The sequence below is a fragment of the Bufo gargarizans genome, chromosome 3 (genome assembly GCF_014858855.1).
Source record: "Bufo gargarizans isolate SCDJY-AF-19 chromosome 3, ASM1485885v1, whole genome shotgun sequence".
Taxonomy (NCBI): Eukaryota; Metazoa; Chordata; class Amphibia; order Anura; family Bufonidae; genus Bufo; species Bufo gargarizans.
In genome coordinates this window covers 566,103,770-566,123,477 of record NC_058082.1, presented here as the reverse complement: position 1 = coordinate 566,123,477, position 19,708 = coordinate 566,103,770, and the positions used below count along the sequence as shown (strand labels likewise).

Sequence of the window (19,708 nt, the reverse complement as noted above, 5' to 3'; positions counted from 1 at the left end):
CGGTGGTATCAGACATCCGCAAACCCCTGGTACCTGACAGCCGCAAAACTCCAGTACCCAACCAGGACAGAGCCATGTCCCAGAACTGGAGAGAAGGCAGGCCCGCTGGCCCTGGGAACCGTGAGACAACCAGGCCCTGGTGTGAGCTGTGTCGCAGGCCCGGTCACACCAAGCAAACCTGTTACGCAGGGAAGCCGGCCCAACCTCCTAGCACCGCGACGACGCCAAGCCCTAAGGGGGCCAATGTTTCCACACCTACCTCATCTGCTGTATTGCTGGTCGGAGGACCCGAGGTGCACCGCGGATCCCAGAATCACCAGCCTGTCACTGTGAACGGCCAGACTGTCATCGGATTCCGTGATACCGGTGCAGATGTCACCTTGGCCCGTTCACATCTTGTTACGGAGAAGGATATCCTTACAGGAAAGTACCTCGCTCTGACCGGAGTTGGGGGCACTCGCACTCATGTGGCCCAAGCCCAAGTCACCATTGATTGGGGAATGGGACGACAAAAGCGGGTTGTTGGGGTCCTGGATGATATTCCTGTTGCCACAGTGCTTGGCACTGATTTGGGCACCCTTGTTTCCCATTACGAATACCCTGCAAGCGCGCAGGAGGCCCAAGCAGGACTCCCTGACCAAAACCAGGTACTGTACAGCCCTTTGGGGAAACAGGGAGACGGGGACACTTTGCCTGCTATTCCTACTGTCCCTAACGCACCTAGGGAGGTATCAGATTTAAATGTACAAGCAACCGAATGTCATTTGCCTACTTCTGCACCTGTCATTGTTGATCCAAATGCGTGTGTTAGTGTTAGCAATGGTGATATACATGATGCTGTACCTGTTCTGGCCATTACACGTTCCATGGCCAGCCGCCTGAACTCAGAACCGACCGAAGGGACCCCCCCGGGCGATTCTGACCCTCAGGTGGATAACAATGCGAGAAAGACCTTTTCATGTGATGATGATGATGATTGTGTAACTGCGCTGGTAGACGCTTCCAGTGTCGCCAGTAACCTGGGCTCAGATGGGGCTGCGGGGACAGAACCAGCCGTCCCTCCACCCACCTCTGACCCCAGCATTGAAGGTAACTCTCCACAGCTGACTTCATACGTCACTGGTCAGCTGGAGGAGACCGGTGGCACTGCATTCGTGCAGGCCTTAAAGGGTGACCCTAGTCTGGAGGCACTTAGGGCCCGAGCTGGCCAGCCTCCAGGTGAGGGCACTCCATATAAAATCTATTGGGAGAACAACCGACTGTACTGTGAAGCTGTACAGCCTACAAAAGGTGGCGCAGGTGAGAACACGAGACAGCTGGTACTCCCTAGGGAATTTCGGGCACAGGTGCTCAAAGCAGCCCACGACATTCCACTTGCAGGACATTTGGGTATCAGAAAGACCCACAAACGTGTTCAGAACCATTTTTACTGGCCCACGATGGGAACGGACATAACGAAGTACTGCCGATCGTGTACCACTTGCCAGAGGGTTAAGAAGGCTGGAGGACCCCGCAAAGCTCCTTTGCAGCCACTGCCCGTGATCACAGAGCTCTTCCAGAGAGTGGCAGTGGATATAATTGGTCCCCTTCCCATTCCTAGCAGTTCTGGCAAGCGCTACATCTTAACGGTCGTGGACTATGCCACCCGTTACCCAGAGGCGGTAGCACTGTCTTCCCTTAGGTCGGCCACGGTGGCAGACGCCTTGATCGGGATTTTCTCGCGTGTAGGTTTCCCCGCCGAGATGATCTCTGATCAGGGCTCCTGCTTCATGTCGGAGCTAATGGAATCCCTCTGTGAGAGGATGCAAATCAAGCACACCACTTCCAGTGCGTATCACCCGCAAACCAACGGCCTTTGCGAACGTTTCAACGGAACGTTAAAGCAAATGCTGGCCACGTTCGTGGAATCGCAGGGGAAGGACTGGGAGCGGCACCTGCCTCATTTGCTGTTCGCTTACAGAGAAGTGCCACAGGAGTCCACTGGGTTCTCACCCTTTGAACTCCTATATGGACGAGATGTCCGAGGGCCCTTAAAACTGATTCGGAAGACCTGGGAGGGAAAAGGTGACCCCTCAGAAGTCTCCGTGGTTGAATATGTCCTAAAATTTCGGGACAAAATGGAGTCCCTCATGACCATAGTGACGGAAAATCTTGCAAAGGCACAGGCCAAACAGAAGGCTTGGTATGATCAGCATGCCAGAGAGCGGTCATACGCAGCAGGTCAGAAGGTATACGCCCTACTCCCTGTCAGGCAGAACAAATTGCAGGCTGCCTGGGACGGGCCATACACCATTCTGAAACAGGTGAACCCAGTCACTTACCTAGTGAGTCTCGGGGGTAAGCGACAGAAACTGTTCCACGTCAACATGTTAAAAGCACATGAGGAACGAGAGCAGTATGTATTAGCAGTGTGTAGCCAGCTAGAACCCGAAGAGCCAGATCCACTGATAGACTTGCTAGCCGAGCTACGAGACGTGGCACATGATTGGAACATCAACCCCCACCTCTCGTACCCACAGAAGCTTCAGCTCACCACTCTCCTGAGTGCGCACAGCGCCACATTCTCAGGCATCCCTGGCCAAACCAACCTAGCAGCTCACCGAGTTGACACAGGGAACCACAAGCCCTTACGGCAGGGCCCCTATCGCACCTCACCCGAAGTGCAGGCTGAAATCAAACGAGAGATTGATGAGATGCTACAGTTAATGGTCATCCAGAAATCCTCTAGTCCATGGGCCGCCCCGGTTGTTTTAGTCCCCAAAAAGGACAAGACAACCCGGTTCTGTGTCGACTATCGGAGACTGAATGACATCACCATAACCGATGCGTATCCCATGCCTCGAATTGATGAATTGCTGGATCAGCTGGCGTCCGCCAGCTATCTAACAATCATGGACTTGAGCCGTGGATACTGGCAGATTCCGCTTGCGCCAGAGGCGAGAGCGAAATCCGCATTCATCACCCCTTTTGGCCTCTATGAGTTTACTCGTATGCCCTTTAGGATGAAGAATGCGCCCGCCACCTTTCAGCGGGCCATGAATGAACTGTTGGAAGGAATGCAAGGTTATGCCCTAGCCTATCTGGACGATATAGCCATATATAGTCCAACCTGGGAAGATCACCTTGATCATCTGTCACAGGTATTGGGAAGACTGTCCGCTGCCAATCTGACCATTAAGCCCAACAAATGTCAGATTGCCATGACAGAGGTTCAGTACTTAGGACACAGAGTAGGCAGCCAGACCTCAGATAGGGAAGGTCGATGCCATTGTAGCATGGCCACGGCCTAACACCAAAAAACAAATACAGGCATTTCTGGGAACGGCAGGGTACTATAGGAAGTTTGTTCCATCCTATAGTACTCTGGCTAAACCGCTGACCGATGCAACGGGCAAAAAACAACCCAACACGGTCACATGGAACTCGGAACTAGAACAGGCATTTCGGGCCCTGAAGGAAGCGCTAGCTAGCGCTCCTGTCCTTCAAGCTCCCGACTTCTCCCGTCAGTTCCTAGTACAAACTGACGCCTCAGACCGCGGTCTGGGAGCCATCCTTAGTCAGGTGGACGCAACCGGGAATGAGCACCCTGTCCTCTACCTGAGCCGAAAACTACTCCCGCGGGAAACCGCATACTGCACCACTGAGAAAGAGTGCCTAGCGATCGTATGGGCTCTACAGAAATTACAATCGTACCTATACGGACGATCCTTCATGGTCATCACAGATCACAACCCTCTCAGCTGGCTGAAATGTACTTCTGGTACCAACGGAAAACTTCTCCGCTGGAGCTTAGCGCTCCAACAGTACGATTTCACGATTCAGCACAAACCGGGAAGTCGCCATCAGAATGCTGACGGACTTTCCCGCTGTAACTAGCTCAAATAGGGAGTTGGGATTGCTTCAGTCCCAGTCTTGCTGACCACTCCTTCCCCAATCTTCCAAAGGGGGGAGGTGTGACGCCTTGCGATCCACAGCGATACTAGGAAATCACAAATGCGCCATATTTCTCAATCACAAAGACAAAAGAGCCTTCACTAAGAATCTTCTCTTTCACTAAAGGAGTAACTCACAGATCAGAGGTACAATTAGCACCTTCATGCCAAAGAATCTTCCTGCCCCATGCCAGGTTTAAGTACCCATCAATCCGGTATTCTCTTGACAGAACCTCATAAAAACTTCCTTTCTGCAGCCATAGTGTCTCCAATACCAGCAGGGGTCTCACACCTTTAGCCTGGGCAGCGAGCTTCAGAAGAAAAAGGACAGATCCTTATCACACAGCTGGTTGGTACAGGAGGAAAGATGACCTGAAAGTCACCTCCAATCCATAAACTTCCTATTCTTCCCATAGTTTCCTAATATTTCATGGGTTATGGAAATGGGAAAGGAACCATCTTTTCAGAGATGGTTTTGGTTCTCCTAACCCACCTTCTAGGAAACCCGCGGACAAATCAGAGATTCCCGCTCTGAGATATAAAGGTTCTCGGGCACCCTGTATTATCTTCTAGTCGTATTTGTTATCAGATGATGCGTAAAATTGTACTGATTATCAATATCTACTATATTTCTTGATTGGACTTACGGGGTATGGAGAAATGGGCAAAGCAAAGATGCTGCCAGGTTTTCTCCCTATGGGGCAAAGGACTGCCCCTGTTCCAATTACACAAGGCTGGACCTGAACGTGTCATAACCACTCCCCGCTTCAGAGGAGGTAAAAACAGTGACACACTCAGGTCCTGCGTCCTTCACCTACCATCTGACGTCATCTAACATCTCGACCGCCCGCAGGGACACGGGCACCCCACCATCTTGGATTATTCTACAAAGACTTTGGCTATTACTGGACCCTACCACGGTAATTCTGAACTTACAGACATTCTATTCCCTTCCACCTCTAACTATTTCTATCCAAACCAATCTGTTCACCGGCCGGTAGATTTATCTGCCAGCTTTAATATATATATTTTTGTGTGTAGTTTTAGAATAAAAACTAACGATTTCATCGTTCCAGTTTTGCCCTTGTTACTTGATGACCTGATCTATGCTAAGAGCTCTGTCCTCAGAAGACATACTACCAAATTGTGTTATTTTTATAAATTGTTAATGTACTAGCTAGGTTGCAAATAACCATTTCGTCCCTTTAGGATTAGCTAGCCGGGGTCTCTTTGCCCCGATTCAATACGAAGAGTGGTGGCAGCAAATTAATTTGATTTCCAGCGTGAAATCAGTAATTTTATTTTTACCGATTGTACATACAATCGTGATTGCATCCTGTCTGGGCCCACCAACCAATCTTACACGTCTTCTGTGCTCACAGTGGATTCGCCTCCAGGAGTCTCTAGTGGAGACCTGTATGGCAACTGTGGCTTAGTACCACGGGATTGGCGGGTGGTCGTCACATGGGCGTATAATAATCGTGTTCATAACACTACCGGCTATACTCCACACATGCTGCTGTTCACTCGTCCTGGGCAAGAAGTTGCCGAAATGAACCTTGGACCTCTTGCGGAAGAGTTCCCTAGGACAGCTGACTCATGGGTGCAGGAGCACCAAGACAAACTGAGGACTGTTTATCGGTTGGTCAGTGAGAAGTTGCAAAAGCAGATTCCTAGGGATCATCAACCTGTGCAGACTACACCCTTGTCGCCTGGTAACAGAGTATTGGTTCGTGCTAAACAGCCCACAGATAAATTGGATGACCGCTGGGAACTGCAACCGTATATTGTGAAACGGCAGTTGTTTCCGGAAGGCCCAGTCTACGATGTCAAAATGAAAGATTCTGATAGGCCGACTCGAAGATTATACCGTAACATGCTCAGACCTTCTCTTTCAGAGAGTTGTTCCCTGACAGATAATTCTGGGGGTGTTCAGGAGAGGCAGTCAAAGCCCAAGTCCAAGAGACATAGGGTGGTGGCTAATCCCTACGCTGCCTTTACAGACAGACGAGTCTTCCATCCCCAATTGTCCAGTAGTGGACACGATTCCTGAAAATGCGCTCCCACCCCGGGAGGGGTCGGGTCCTGTTCCTGCACAAATGACAGAGGACCCAAGCCTTTGCAGATTTGAGTGCTCCACCACAGTTATCCCCCGCTCAGCGCTATGCAGCAGATGAATTTATTTAGTAGAGCTGTCGGGATGCCAATATTCTGGTGGTGGGGCATGTAAGGATGTGAGGCAAGGGATCTTAAATGTATTACTCTGCTATGTTGTGAATTGTATAATTACTGCAACATCTCACTTTTGTCAGTAGATTGCAGCATAGGATAAGATGATAAAAGTCTACAATGAAGCTGCCTATCAGAGAGATACCATAATATATCTAGTTTGCAAAGTTGCTAATTTATGGGTTGTTTTGGTCCCTTACAAGTGTGATAGCAGACTTATTATGCAGGTTTGACACTGCACTTAGCAAATTACTTATTGCATCACACTCTCCCTGTGTAAAGAGAGGGGGTGCCTCTAGGAGCAGGAAATGAGCAGACGGAGGCTGTGCTTGGTGCTGCTGGAGACCAGAAGAGATCTTCTCTGCAGAATCTGGAATTGAATTTTTTTTGACGCACCACAGGTAGGAGGGGAGGGGTTAGGGAATTGGGGTTGGGGGGGAATTGCATCCTTTTTTCTATTTGTAATGTTTTGATATATTAATTAATAAAGATAATCAATTATAAAAAAAAAAAAAAAAGAAAGTGACATAGTGTGGAGGTGGCAGCAGCAGCATCAGGATTTATATAGATTTAGATTCGATTTTTTTAGATTCAACTTTATTGTCATTACACATTGTAACAGAACGCCTAGCACTCCGACCGGGTACCTCCGTCGATAGATGCTCCTAGTGCTTCCAGAGGACTCCAAGCACTCCACTTGACACCGTCAGCACTGCAGACCCCACGAACAGCCGAAGCTTGGTGGAGGTCTCGCCGTCATCTACCCACCCTGGACCTACGACAATGCTCCATGCTCCAGTGGGTGAACCTCTCCTAAATGCAGAGACAGGAACCAGGAACAAGCTCTTACAAGAGCTTATACTCAGGGGAGTATTGTGATATAGTAATCCCCAAGAGTGTAGTTATCGCATTCCCCAAACATGAGCCCAAACTTCATGAAGGTATAAAAGCAGCCTCACTTTATTGAGGGCTACCCGCCCGTATTTATGCAGGTCCCCATCTGGTAGACACACCCCTAGGGGACCAGAAGGAAGACTGTGACACAGGACAGATATGCAGCAATTCAGGATACACAGACACAACACATCCCCACAATGCATCATGGTTTCCTCCTCTCTGCCCTGGAGACACCCGAGGAGTAGGGATGAGCGAACCCGAACTGTATAGTTCAGGTTCGTACCGAATTTTGGGGTGTCCGTGACACGGACCCAAACCCGGACATTTGCGTAAAAGTCCGGGTTCGGGTTCGGTGTTCGTCGCTTTCTTGCCGCTTTTTGAAAGGCTGCAAAGCAGCCAATCAACAAGCGTCATACTACTTGCCCCAAGAGGCCGTCACAGCCATGCCTACTATTGGCATGGCTGTGATTGGCCAGAGCACCATGTGACCCAGCCTCTATTTAAGCTGGAGTCACATAGCGCCGCCCGTCACTCTGCTCCGATTAGCGTAGGGAGAGGTTGCAGCCGCGACGTTAGGGCGAGATTAGGCAGATTAACTTCTCCAAAGGACTTCATTCAGAGATCGATCTGCAGCTGTGGATCATTGAACTGCTGCTATTCAACTGCTCACTGTTTTTAGGCTGCCCAGACCGTTTTTCTGTCACTTTTTTCTGGGGTGATCGGCGGCCATTTTGTGTCTTGTGTTGCGCCAGCACAAGCTGCCACCAAGTGCATTTAACCCTCAATGGTGTGGTTGTTTTTTGGCTAATTCCTACATCAGTGTGAAGCTGTCACACCAAGTGCATTTAACCAGCAATAGTCTGTTTATTTTTTGGCCATATACTACATCAGGGGCAAGCTGCGCCCGTCACCAAGTGCATTTAACCCTCAGTAGTGTGGTTGGTCAAGCTGTCACACCAAGTGCATTTAACCATCAATAGTGTGGTTATTTTTTGGCCATATCCCAGTCTAATTCTGTCAGTAAACGTATACCTGTCACCCAGCGCCTAAATACTAGGCCTCAAGTTTATATCCAGCTAAATCTGTGGTTATTGCTGTGGCTGGGCAAGTTATTTAGTGTCCGTCAAAGCACATTTTTTGTTCTGGGCTGAAATACAATTCCCAATTTAGCAATTCCCTAAATCAGTGGTTTCTGCTGTATCAGGCCAACTTTAAATCTATCCCTAAAAGGGTATATCAGAATCAAGGTGCACATAGGGTCATTCTGAATAACTTCACACACACGCTACTGTGCATCTCCCAGTCTAATTCTGTCAGTAAATCTATACCTGTCACCCAGCGCCTAAATACTAGGCCTCCAATTCATAGTCAGGTAAATCTGTGGTTACAGCTGTGCCTGTATTAGTGTAATACGGTACCTAAATAGATGCCAGATAGTGTTAGGTGTCTGTAAAAAAAGGCCTGAATTTGAATTCAATACATTGGGCCAAATAATATTTTTGTTGTTGTGGTGAATGATAACAATGAGGAAAACATCTAGTATGGGACGCGGACATGGTCGTGGTGGTGTTAGTGGACCCTCTGGTGCTGGGAGAGGACGTGGCCGTTCTGCCACATCCACACGTCCTAGTGAACCAACTACCTCAGGTCCCAGTAGCCGCCATAATTTACAGCGATATATGGTGGGGCCCAATGCCGTTCTAAGGATGGTAAGGCCTGAGCAGGTACAGGCATTAGTCAATTGGGTGGCCGACAGTGGATCCAGCACGTTCACATTGTCTCCCACCCAGTCTTCTGCAGAAAGCGCACAGATGGCGCCAGAAAACCAACCCCATCAGTCTGTCACATCACCCCCATGCATACCAGGGAAACTGTCTGAGCCTCAAGTCATGCAGCAGTCTCTTATGCTGTTTGAAGACTCCGCTGGCAGGGTTTCCCAAGGGCATCCACCTAGCCCTTCCCCAGCGGTGAAAGACATAGAATGCACTGACGCACAACCAGTTATGTTTCCTGATGAGGACATGGGAATACCACCTCAGCATGTCTCTGATGATGACGAAACACAGGTGCCAACTGCTGCGTCTTTCTGCAGTGTGCAGACTGAACAGGAGGTCAGGGAGGAAGACTGGGTGGAAGACGATGCAGGGGACGATGAGGTCCTAGACCCCACATGGAATGAAGGTCGTGCCACTGACTTTCACAGTTCGGAGGAAGAGGCAGTGGTGAGACCGAGCCAACAGCGTAGCAAAAGAGGGAGCAGTGGGCAAAAGCAGAACACCCGCCGCCAAGAGACTTCGCCTGCTACTGAATGCCGCCATCTGGGACCGAGCACCCCAAAGGCAGCTTCAAGGAGTTCCCTGGCATGGCACTTCTTCAAACAATGTGCTGACGACACGTGGCCAGAGCTAGCCTTTTATGCCTCGGAGGCCAGCGTTTTGTCTGAACGTGTATTCAGCACGGCAGGGGGCGTCATTACAGACAAACGCAGCCGCCTGTCTACAGCCAATGTGGACAAGCTGACGTTCATAAAAATGAACCAGGCATGGATCCCACAGGACCTGTCCATCCCTTGTCCAGATTAGACATTAACTACCTCCCCTTAACCATATATTATTGTAATCCAAATATATAAATATATGACAATGCCTAAATATCTGACAATGGACTGTTGCAGTGGTGGGTGACGTGAAGCCTGATTCTCTGCTATGACATGAAGCCAGATCCTCTGTTACGGGACCACTCTCCTCTGTCTGGGTGCCGGGGCCTAAATATCTGACAATGGACTGTTGCAGTGGTGGCTGACGTGAAGCCTGATTCTCTGCTATGGGACCTCTCTCCAATTGATATTGGTTAATTTTTATTTATTTTATTTTTATTTTTATTCATTTCCCTATCCACATTTGTTTGCATGGGATTTACCTACATGTTGCTGCCCTTTGCAGCCTTCTAGCTCTTTCCTGGGCTGTTTTACAGCCTTTTTAGTGCCGAAAAGTTCGGGTCCCCATTGACTTCAATGGGGTTCGGGTTCGGGACGAAGTTCGGATCGGGTTCGGATTCCGAACCCGAACATTTCCGGGAAGTTCGGCTGAACTTCTCGAACTCGAACATCCAGGTGTCCGCTCAACTCTAATCCCCACCGATATGAGACATACAATATGGTATACATGTTCCTGGGGTGTGGTGATAGAACATGTTACCACTCACCTGGACAAGCCGGATATGACTTGGTCTTACTCTTCTCCCCGAGATCGTTTCTAGCTGAACAGTTAACATGCCAGGGTCCGGAAGATGACAATGTGACAATAACCCTTTTCTGTTCCTTTGTGCTTTCTTCCAATAATGTGTTATTCACAGACAGAGAGAAAAGGAGATCTGTTCCATTCTCCACGGAGCAAGAGACCTGGAGGCTGCCATTTTGGAGACACAAATCCTCCAGGACCAGGTCAGATGGTGGGACTAGGAGATAAGAGGACAGCTGGTGAAGAGAGGTATATACAAGAGGAAACATTTTCAATGTGGACTGATGACTTAATAAGATCACAACTTGGCGTAGTCGGCAGGATGAATATATACATGGAGACTGAAGGAGCAACATTATTCTCCAGCCACAAGCATGCTATGGTACCTGTGACGGTCCATTGAACCATCCTCTGGCATTTAAAGGATTTACCATTTTGAGGCCCCAATGCCACATTGTCATGGCCAGGCGACTGATTATATATTTCTATATATAACAGAACATATATGTAATCCCTATATAGCATATGCTTATGAAAGGCAGACATTATTCATATAACTGCAGTAACAACTTGTCCTTGACTCTCGACCTGTAATGGCAAAAAACCCTAAACACAATTCACACAGATATAATAAGGTATAAAATAAACAATACATTTGGAACAGCCCCTGGAGCATCCAGAAGGTCTTCTCTGCACCCTAAAAACTAATGACAAGTGGTCTTAGTTTGAACCTGTCAGAAATGTACCAGAAGACAATGTACCCATGTTCTACCTGAGGTCTATACCACTTAGAAGCCATATGTAACGGACCGTTTCAGCAGACAAGGGGTTAAAATCCGTTTAGGCGATATGCCCCTTTCAGAGAGACAGGCACAGCTACTGCAGAACACCAACCTCCCGAACTGGATACAAAATAGCACTCCAAACTGGAACCTCACAAGTAACTGTCAGTCAGACGAACAGGAAAAGCATTCAGTCAGCTTACACTCCTGGCAATCAGTCTCTAACAGCCACACCATATAGCATACATACATGACTATAGGTCACCGGGACAGATTCCAGTGTCTACTCATATGGTGCTGGCAATTACTGACCTCCAGCAGGAGTGGTACTCACCTGGACATATTACTTCCTTTTTATTGGTCTCACTTTCGCTGACCCGGTTTCTCACAGAACATGTTATATTCCAAGGTCCAGGTGAAACCGCAGTGACATTGACCTCATAGGCATCACCCACAGTCCTGGATGATGTAGAGTTCTCCAGCCTGAAACCACCATTTACCATAATGGAAAACCTGAGATCATCTCCAACATCAGTCCTGCACACGATGTCAGCTCCACCGTCCGGAAGACAGGAGACATTCAGGAGAAGCTCTGATACCGGTTCTGGAGAAAGTGGAGAGAATATGAGAAGGCAAGGTAAACAAAGACTGTGAGGACAGGGGTCTCATCGATACAATCCATCTCCTTACTCCAGGCCAGTAAAGACTCTGAAATATATGAGGACAGGGGTCTCATCGATACAATCTGCCCCCCATCTCCTTATTCCAAGTCAGTGAAGACTGTGAAATATATGAGGACAGGGGTCATATCGATCCAAACTGCCCCCATGGTGGTGGTTCTCTCTTACATGGGCCCATATTAGAACAGCCTATAGTCAGAGCAGAGCGGAGAATGGAAGTATTCTCCTATATAGATAAGATGTAGTGTAGGGGTCCCTCTGTCACAGGTGTCATTAAACCCCTTCCCTCTCTACTCTATCATATTATTTCATAGTGGGAAGGTAGTTCATGTTCAGTGTGATGGTGTAGGCTCAGGAGCTATGTCTGAGCCATCACTAGAGATTGCTGGTTGTCTTATTGTATTGAAAGAGTATTTTACATAATTAAGTACTGATTGGTTCTGTCCCCTTCAATTATTATGTCACCTTAAATATTTTTGTAATGTAGTGAGGTAGGGATAGTTAGATAACATAGATAAACCCCCCATTGTGCTGAGAAGGTCACATTCCTGATTGTTTATCTCAGAGACATGCGTGCTGCACACTGGACATCCTTAGAAGGAGAGGCTGAAAAGGTATAAACCTGGTGCACAAAGACAGTTAATTGGAACTCCATTGAGAACAAGAACAGCATCCAGGTAGGATGTTGTGAGGTCACTATCTCTATCTCTTGTATCACGACGGGGTGTTGGCCATGTGCTACAATATGGCAGCAGGAGTCCCCCCCCCCCCCCTCATATTGTATTGTGCAGACCATGTAAAAGGGTTGTCCAGGATTATAAGATCTGCTTTCTTCCAAGCACCACCTCTGTACATTGGTTGTGTCTGGTATTCCAGTTGTGATCCATTGGAGTCAATAAAGTAGGGTTGCAAAAAGAGTTAAGGGGGCCTCCTCTTTCACGCCATTGGCAAACTGCAATACGATCACAAAGTGTTTCAAGTACTCATTGTGATAAAAAAAAAAGAAAAAGAAATCTACTAAAAAACTAAATCAGCTTTTCTCACTGACACAGACCTTAAACATGAACAGAAAAACGACAGTATTTATAACTGGTATCACCACGATCGTAATGACCCAAGTGATCACATGATTTATCCCCTATATAGAACATACAAAAAATTTAAAATTGCAGAATATTCTTCATTCCACTTAGGCTAGTTTCACATCTACAGCAGCAATTCCGGCAGGCGGTCCGGCAAAGGATTCTCTGGATCCGACACTGCTGAATGCAACCGGAATGCCAGCCGGCCTATTAAAATGGGGTCTGGCGAAGATCAGGCCTCCATCCAGCAAATACAGCAAGAATCTTAACCACTACATTATAGAGCTGCCTGGACAGTTACTTAAAAAACTTCTGCTGTATAAGAATTCTTACTAGTAGTAACTATTCCTATACAGCACAAGTATCTTTTTTTTCTTTTTTTAAGCATCTGGCCAGGCAGCTCTATGGTGTAGTGGTCAACATTCTGGGCTGTAATGTAGAAGGTTGTAAGTTTGAATCCCGTCCGAAACTTTTCAGAAATAGAGGCTAAATTTAATTTAAACATATATATATATATATATACAGTAAGTTTATATAATATGTTATAATATATGTAAATATATTATGGCTAAAACATCAGTAGTAGTTTCCCCGCATATTATGCATTCATAGATTTCAGAAGTTTGATTTTATCTATCTATATATATATATATTATTTTTTTTGTAATTACACATTTTTTTTTACAAAGTTTCTTACTACTAGTGAGCAGCTGAATCAAATTTTCCAAAACATTGCTCGTCTCTAGCTGTGACCTCTCCCTCCTCCCCAACACACCCCTTTTCTTCTTGATTATTTTTGGAGTGTGCATGTCTCGTCTATGGAGAGGGAGGAGAAAGCTGCTGCCAGAACCTTCTTCCTGATGATCACTGAAAAGAACAAAATGGATCATGATCATGGATCACATCATCTGTCGGGAGCTCCCCATACCCACTCTACACGGCAGACCAGAGGCCTTTAGCTTCTATGTGTTCTGGGATTCCTCAGAAATGTATGGTTCCTGTGAAGTTTTCCATTACGATACTAATACAGTCCATTAACAATAAGGAAACCTCCAGCCTGGGTGTATGTATTATTGAAGATGGCAGTGGTCTCAGGCTATAACCCTAGGGTGTTAGATCTCACTTCTTAGATATAGCTGTGTCAATTATTAGTGTTTAGATTCTAATTTCTCAGGAGGGTTAATGAGATCACCATCAATCCTACTATATTGTGGGTAACTTTGTATCGAGTGGCAGGAGAAGCGAGTTGGATACAATGTCCGCTGCTCTCCCCATGGTGGACTTTGTGAGGCAGTGAGAGCTACGCCCCGTAAATCTGCCCTACAGTACCACCTGTGATGAACCCTCAGTACTCAGGAAGAGTATGTCCGTCTCTGTATTCTTCCTTAATCAGGAGATATTGCAAACCGTAGGTTGAGACTCAGTGTAGGTGAAAAAAAGTCTGCTTTATTGAGCAACTGCCCAAACTTATATACAGACAGTGATCAGATGAAACTGTAATCCCATCACATCCCCCTTCCCCTCCCCAGACATTCTGTCTGCACCACACCACAGGGGTTCACCTGCTAAAATAGCTCCAGACAGGCCTAGCAGGAGCTTGGCCAAAATGTCATTGTCCTGAGCTCTTTCAGAGTATAATGGGAGACAACAAAGGGGGGGAGAGGGGGGGGGGGTGGTGCTGACAGTCTTTTGATAACAAGTTACACGGTATAACATAATAATTACACATATCCAACACCAATACACATATAACTCAAACTGATGACCATGTCATCACATAGCTCCCCCAAGTTAACGGATGGAAGACACTACAGGTCCACTTGGGGATGTCCATGTTAATCACCCTCCCAGTACTGTTTGGAGAAATAGTCCATAAGCATTTGCATTGTGTTTCCCAGGCCAGTATTAGATTGTGAAAGTGAACGGCTGTAGGGACAGGCTCCACTGCAACAGCCGTCCATGTGCCCCAGAGACCCGGTTGAACCAAACAAGGGGGATCTCCAAAATCCTAGATCTGTAGTCGCTAGGACGGAGGCTGGCCCTCAGGCTTCTCCAGCAGCCCCAGTGACGGTTCAGTCCGTCCCATTTCTCCTCTCCCAACAGTAGACTAACCAGGTACCAGACCCCCAACTGGTCTGGACCTGTGTTAGTCGGACAAGATAAATCCAAAACCTCTTCCAACTGGTCTTCTTAACTCTGGGTAAACACTGCCACTGGGGAGAGAGGTCGGCTACCTCTTCTCCCTGGATCTCCATCTGCCGCTGGGGAGAGAGGTCGGCTTCCTCTTCTCCCTGAAACGCCCTTTGCCGCTGGGGAGAGAGGTCAGCTACCTCTTCTCCCTGGATCTCCATCTGCCGCTGGGGAGAGAGGTTGGCTTCCTCTTTTCCCTGGAACGCCCTCTGCCGCTGGGGAGAGAGGTCAGCTACCTCTTCTCCCTGGGTCTCCATCTGCTGCTGTGGAGAGAGGTTGGCTACCTCTTCTCCCTGGGTCTCCATCTGCCGCTGGGGAGAGAGGTCAGCTACCTCTTCTTTCCTGGGTCTCCATCTGCTGCTGGGGGGAGAGGTCAGCTACCACTTCTTTTCTGGGTCTCCATCTGCCGCTGGGGAGAGAGGTCAGCTACCTCTTCTCCCTGGGTCTCCATCTGCCGCTGGGGAGAGAGGTCAGCTACCTCTTCTCCCTGGGTCTCCATCTGCCGCTGGGGAGAGGTCAGCTGCCTCTTCTAACTGGGTCTCAATCTGCCACTGGGGAGAGAGATCAGCTACCTCTTCTCCCTGGGTCTCCATCTGCTGCTGGGGAGAGAGGTCGCCTACCTCTTCTCCCTGGGTCTCCATCTGCCACTGGGGAGAGAGGTCAGCTACCTCTTCTCCTTGGATTGCCCTCTGCTGCTGGGGGGAGAGGTCAGCTACCTCTTCTCCCTGGGTCTCCGTCTGCTGCTGGTGGGGGAGGTTGGCTACCTCTTCTCCTTTGATTGCCCTCTGCTGCTGGGGGGAGAGGTCAGCTACCTCTTCTCCCTGGGTCTCCATCTGCTGCTGGTGGGGGAGGTTGGCTACCTCTTCTCCCTGGATCTCCATCTGCCGCTGGGGAGGGAGGTCGGCTACCTCTCCTCCCTGGGTCTCCATGTTGCTCTCTGGCTGGGAGTGGAGGTTGCTTTTGGGCAGAGATCAGCGGTACTCTGCCCTGGTGCCAGCGCTTCAGCTGGGCAAACTGGTGTGCAGTCCTGTCCTGTAACAAAGGGACAGGTAGGGCAAAGGCCAGCAGTGCTCTGCCCAGATGCCAGCTCTTCCGCTGGGATGTGGTCAGGGAATCCCATCCCCAGGACCTGGTTGCGGGTCTGCTGTGGAGAGGAGGGATCGCTTATCTCCTCTTTCTGGCATTCCTGCAGGGTTGGTTGGGGATCTGTACCGGCCATCCAGCATCCCTGTAGGTCTGGTGCAGAGACCACGGTCCCATCCGCACCATCAGAGTTAGGTGTGCTGCCCCCCTGTGGTTGGGGAGAGAGACTGGTTGTCTCCTCTCCCTGCAACACATACTGCCACTGGGGAGCAGGACCGACTGTCCCTACTCCCTGAACTCCCGGCTGCCTGTGGGGATCTGGGCCGACTGCCCAGCATCCCTGTAGGGCCGGTGGAGAGACCTCAGTCCCATCATCACCTGCCATATGGTGTTCATCGCAGCACCCGTCTATCAGGTCCCCTACCTCTGTAGCTGGTAATGTGTAAATGGGGTTGGCTGCCATCTCTCCCAGAAGCTTCAGGGGGGCTATGGGTGTGCGGCAGAGGCTAACAGCACTCTGCCCTGTTGCCAGCTCTTCTGCTGGGAAGTAAACTGCCAGTTTGGTGGCCTCAATCTTCAGCTGGGGCTAGTAGTTCCTCTGCATTGGCCTGCAGTCGGGGAGAGGGGCTGCCTGCCCTGGCTCCCTGGAGTTTCAAAGGTGCATTTGGTGCTGGGCAGAGGTCAGCAGTGCCCTGCCCTGATGCCAGCACTTCAGCTGGGACTAGTAGTTCCATGACATCTGTGGTTGCTGGGGCATGCTGTTGAGCAATGTCGAACAGTCTTTGGTATGCCTTTTCCAGCTCCGATTCCTGTGTAACTAAAAAGTCCAAATCAGTCCTCAATCCGAGCTCAATGGGGAGTTCTAACTCCCTAAAATCATGTATTTCCTCCCTTCTCCACTCTTGTGCACTCCCAAAATGTGGATCCTCCTGGAGTGCCTCAAATATAAGTCCCGGGCCGCTGAAGTCATAGCCCTCTGTGAGATCATTGTTCTCCAGCCATGGACACAATTGGGTGACATACCACTGTAGTGCCCAATACCTATCATCCAGCATCAGTTCCGTTTGGAGCAGCCCATCCATCTCTGACAGCCATTCCTCCCGGGGCTGCACTCCCAGGAAAGGAACACGCAAGTCCCATTGTTGCCAGTATCGTTCCTCAGATTTAGGGAGGACCTTGCTGCTGCAATTGAAGAGTCCTCTCTGTCCCGGAGACAACCGAGAAGTAATCCAATTATCTCTCAAGACAACAGGACAGACATCACCATTTAAACACACAATGGGACAATAGAGACACACCCAGCATATTCCTCCCAAGCTGACAAGTTACACTTATTATAAATTGTTACAACTTTGTGAGTTTACATTGTCCATACATATAACTTACATCAATTTAAACAATATAACTTGGGGACAAACCTATCCAAAATTCACTTGAATAGGTTCAGGGGTTTAGAAGTTAGCAAAAGTATCTTAAAGGGCCGTAATCCTGAGGCAAGAGGCTTTTAAACAGCCCCCTCCAAAACACCGTGGCGAGGTTGGTTTCTTTTTTTTAATCTCCATATTTTATTTATGATACAAAAATACATATCGACATGACATTTATAATATCTTAAATGTTGAAATCATCCCCAACCCGCCCCAACCACCCCCCTCCCTCCCAACCTTGCAGGGGAAAAAAAAAAAAAAAAAAAAAAAAAAAAAAAAAAAAAAATTAATGAATTAAGCCGTAACCCACTCTCCCCACAGACCACTCCATTTTAAGTAGGCTCCTCTTTGTTTGTACAAGATCTTCTCGTAGTTTTTCACCTTCTCAACCATAGCCATCCAGTTACCACAATCTGGGATGGAGGAGCTAAGCCACAGTCTAGCAACAATAAGCCTGGCCAGGAACATAACCTTAATCAATAATTGACGATTTATGGGCTGATAATTAACCTCCGATAGGTCTCCCAGGACCCATATCCTGGGGGACAAAGGAACAAGCATATTCAGTTTGCAGGCCAAAGTGGTCTGGACTGATCTCCAATAACCACCCACCATCGGGCAATCCCAGAACAGATGTAAATGATCTGCCCCGGAGTCGCCACAGCGTGGGCAATCGGAGGAGGTCCTAAATCCTCTTCTATATAACCACATAGGTGTCACATATATTTTGTGCAGAATGTTAAATTGTACAACAGTGTGATTAAAGTTGTGTGAGACATATTTTAAGTTTTCCCCTATAGTTTCCCAATCTGGGGGACCCACCTCTGAAAGTAGCAAAGACCAGGACTTCTGTCCTGGAGAAAGAAGACCCATAAAAAAGTGTTTCATTAAGTGTCTATAACAATATGACATTTTGATTTTTGTAGCAGATTTCTTAATAATAAGATTGTGTAAAAATTCAGGAGAATCTATAAAAAGAAGGTGACTATTCAAAGTGCTGGAGAGTGCAAACCTCAATTGAAAATATGCATACCAAGCCACCTCACCCGTATCTGCCCTCTCCCCTATTTCCCTTGAGGACAGAATTTGTCCACCACTAACCACCTGATGTAAATACTGAACCTTCTTAGTCCTCCAATACTGGCAACAATTCACGTCCCTTATATTCACAAGCTTTAGGTTATGCCACAGTGGGGTGCAAATAAGCGATGCCTCAACTCCACACCAGCTCCTGATGACCCGCCAGGTCTTTGTAGCCATTCTGCAAAAAAGTGTATACCCGGTCTGTGAATTTAATAGATAGTCGGACTCCAATACAGTAAAGAAATCCGTAAAGCCTGAGTCTTTCACCACCTTATTGCAGAAATGGCTATTCTCCCAATCACTAAAAAGGCAGAGCTGAGAGGCCATGAAGTAACCCCTAAAGTAAGGGAGGTTAAGGCCTCCCTGACTATAAGGCATAGAGAAGTAGAGCGCCTTCAGTCTAACGCGCTTCCTCCCCCACAATAGATCGTTAAGCATCCGCTCAATTAATCTAAAGTACTTGTCTGCGATCCATACAGGCGAGTTGCGCAGGACATAAAGAACCTGGGGCAGTACTACCATTTTGATTAAAGAAATTCTATCAGCTTTCGTATGCAGAATTTTTTGCCATATCTTGGATTTAGCCCTCAGCTTTGTCAGCAGGGGAATCAAGTTAAGTTGTAAATATTCCAAAGGTTTGGCAGAAACTAAAATCCCCAGGTACTTTATTGATTCAGAGACAGTAAGCTGATCATCCCAGTTACCTCGCGGCTCGTCTATAGGAAGGAGAGCAGTCTTCTCCCAATTGATCTCTAGGCCAGACGGTGCAGAGAAAAAGCCAACCAAATCCATTATACGAGGGAGACTAGTTTCTGTTTGCTGAAGGAAAATCAAAATGTCATCTGCGTAGAGAGATACGCGGTCGTGCTTCCCCATTAAACCGAAGCCAGCCACCTGCAAATCCTGTCTTATGCTGGCTGCTAAAGGTTCAATATAGATATTGAAAAGAAGAGGTGAAAGAGGACAGCCTTGACGGGTGCCTCTTCCTAGGGAAAAGCTCTCTGTGACCGTATCATTAATCCTGATCCTAGCAGTTGGGGAGCTATATAATAGCTGAACCATCGCCATAAATCTAGGGCCAAAG

General features: G+C 48.0%; 1 protein-coding gene across 2 annotated transcripts in view; it reads right to left on the bottom strand.

The window, feature by feature from the left end:
* LOC122930715 overlaps nt 1-19,708 on the bottom strand; it is a 164,845-nt gene that overhangs the window by 31,871 nt on the left and 113,266 nt on the right. For both annotated transcript variants that reach the window (XM_044284280.1, XM_044284281.1), the window contains exons 3-4: nt 11,414-11,683; nt 10,263-10,514 (exon numbers count right to left, since the gene is read on the bottom strand). In XM_044284280.1, coding sequence (XP_044140215.1) covers nt 10,263-10,514; nt 11,414-11,683 — 522 coding nt within the window. The remainder of the gene's footprint in view (nt 1-10,262; nt 10,515-11,413; nt 11,684-19,708) is intronic.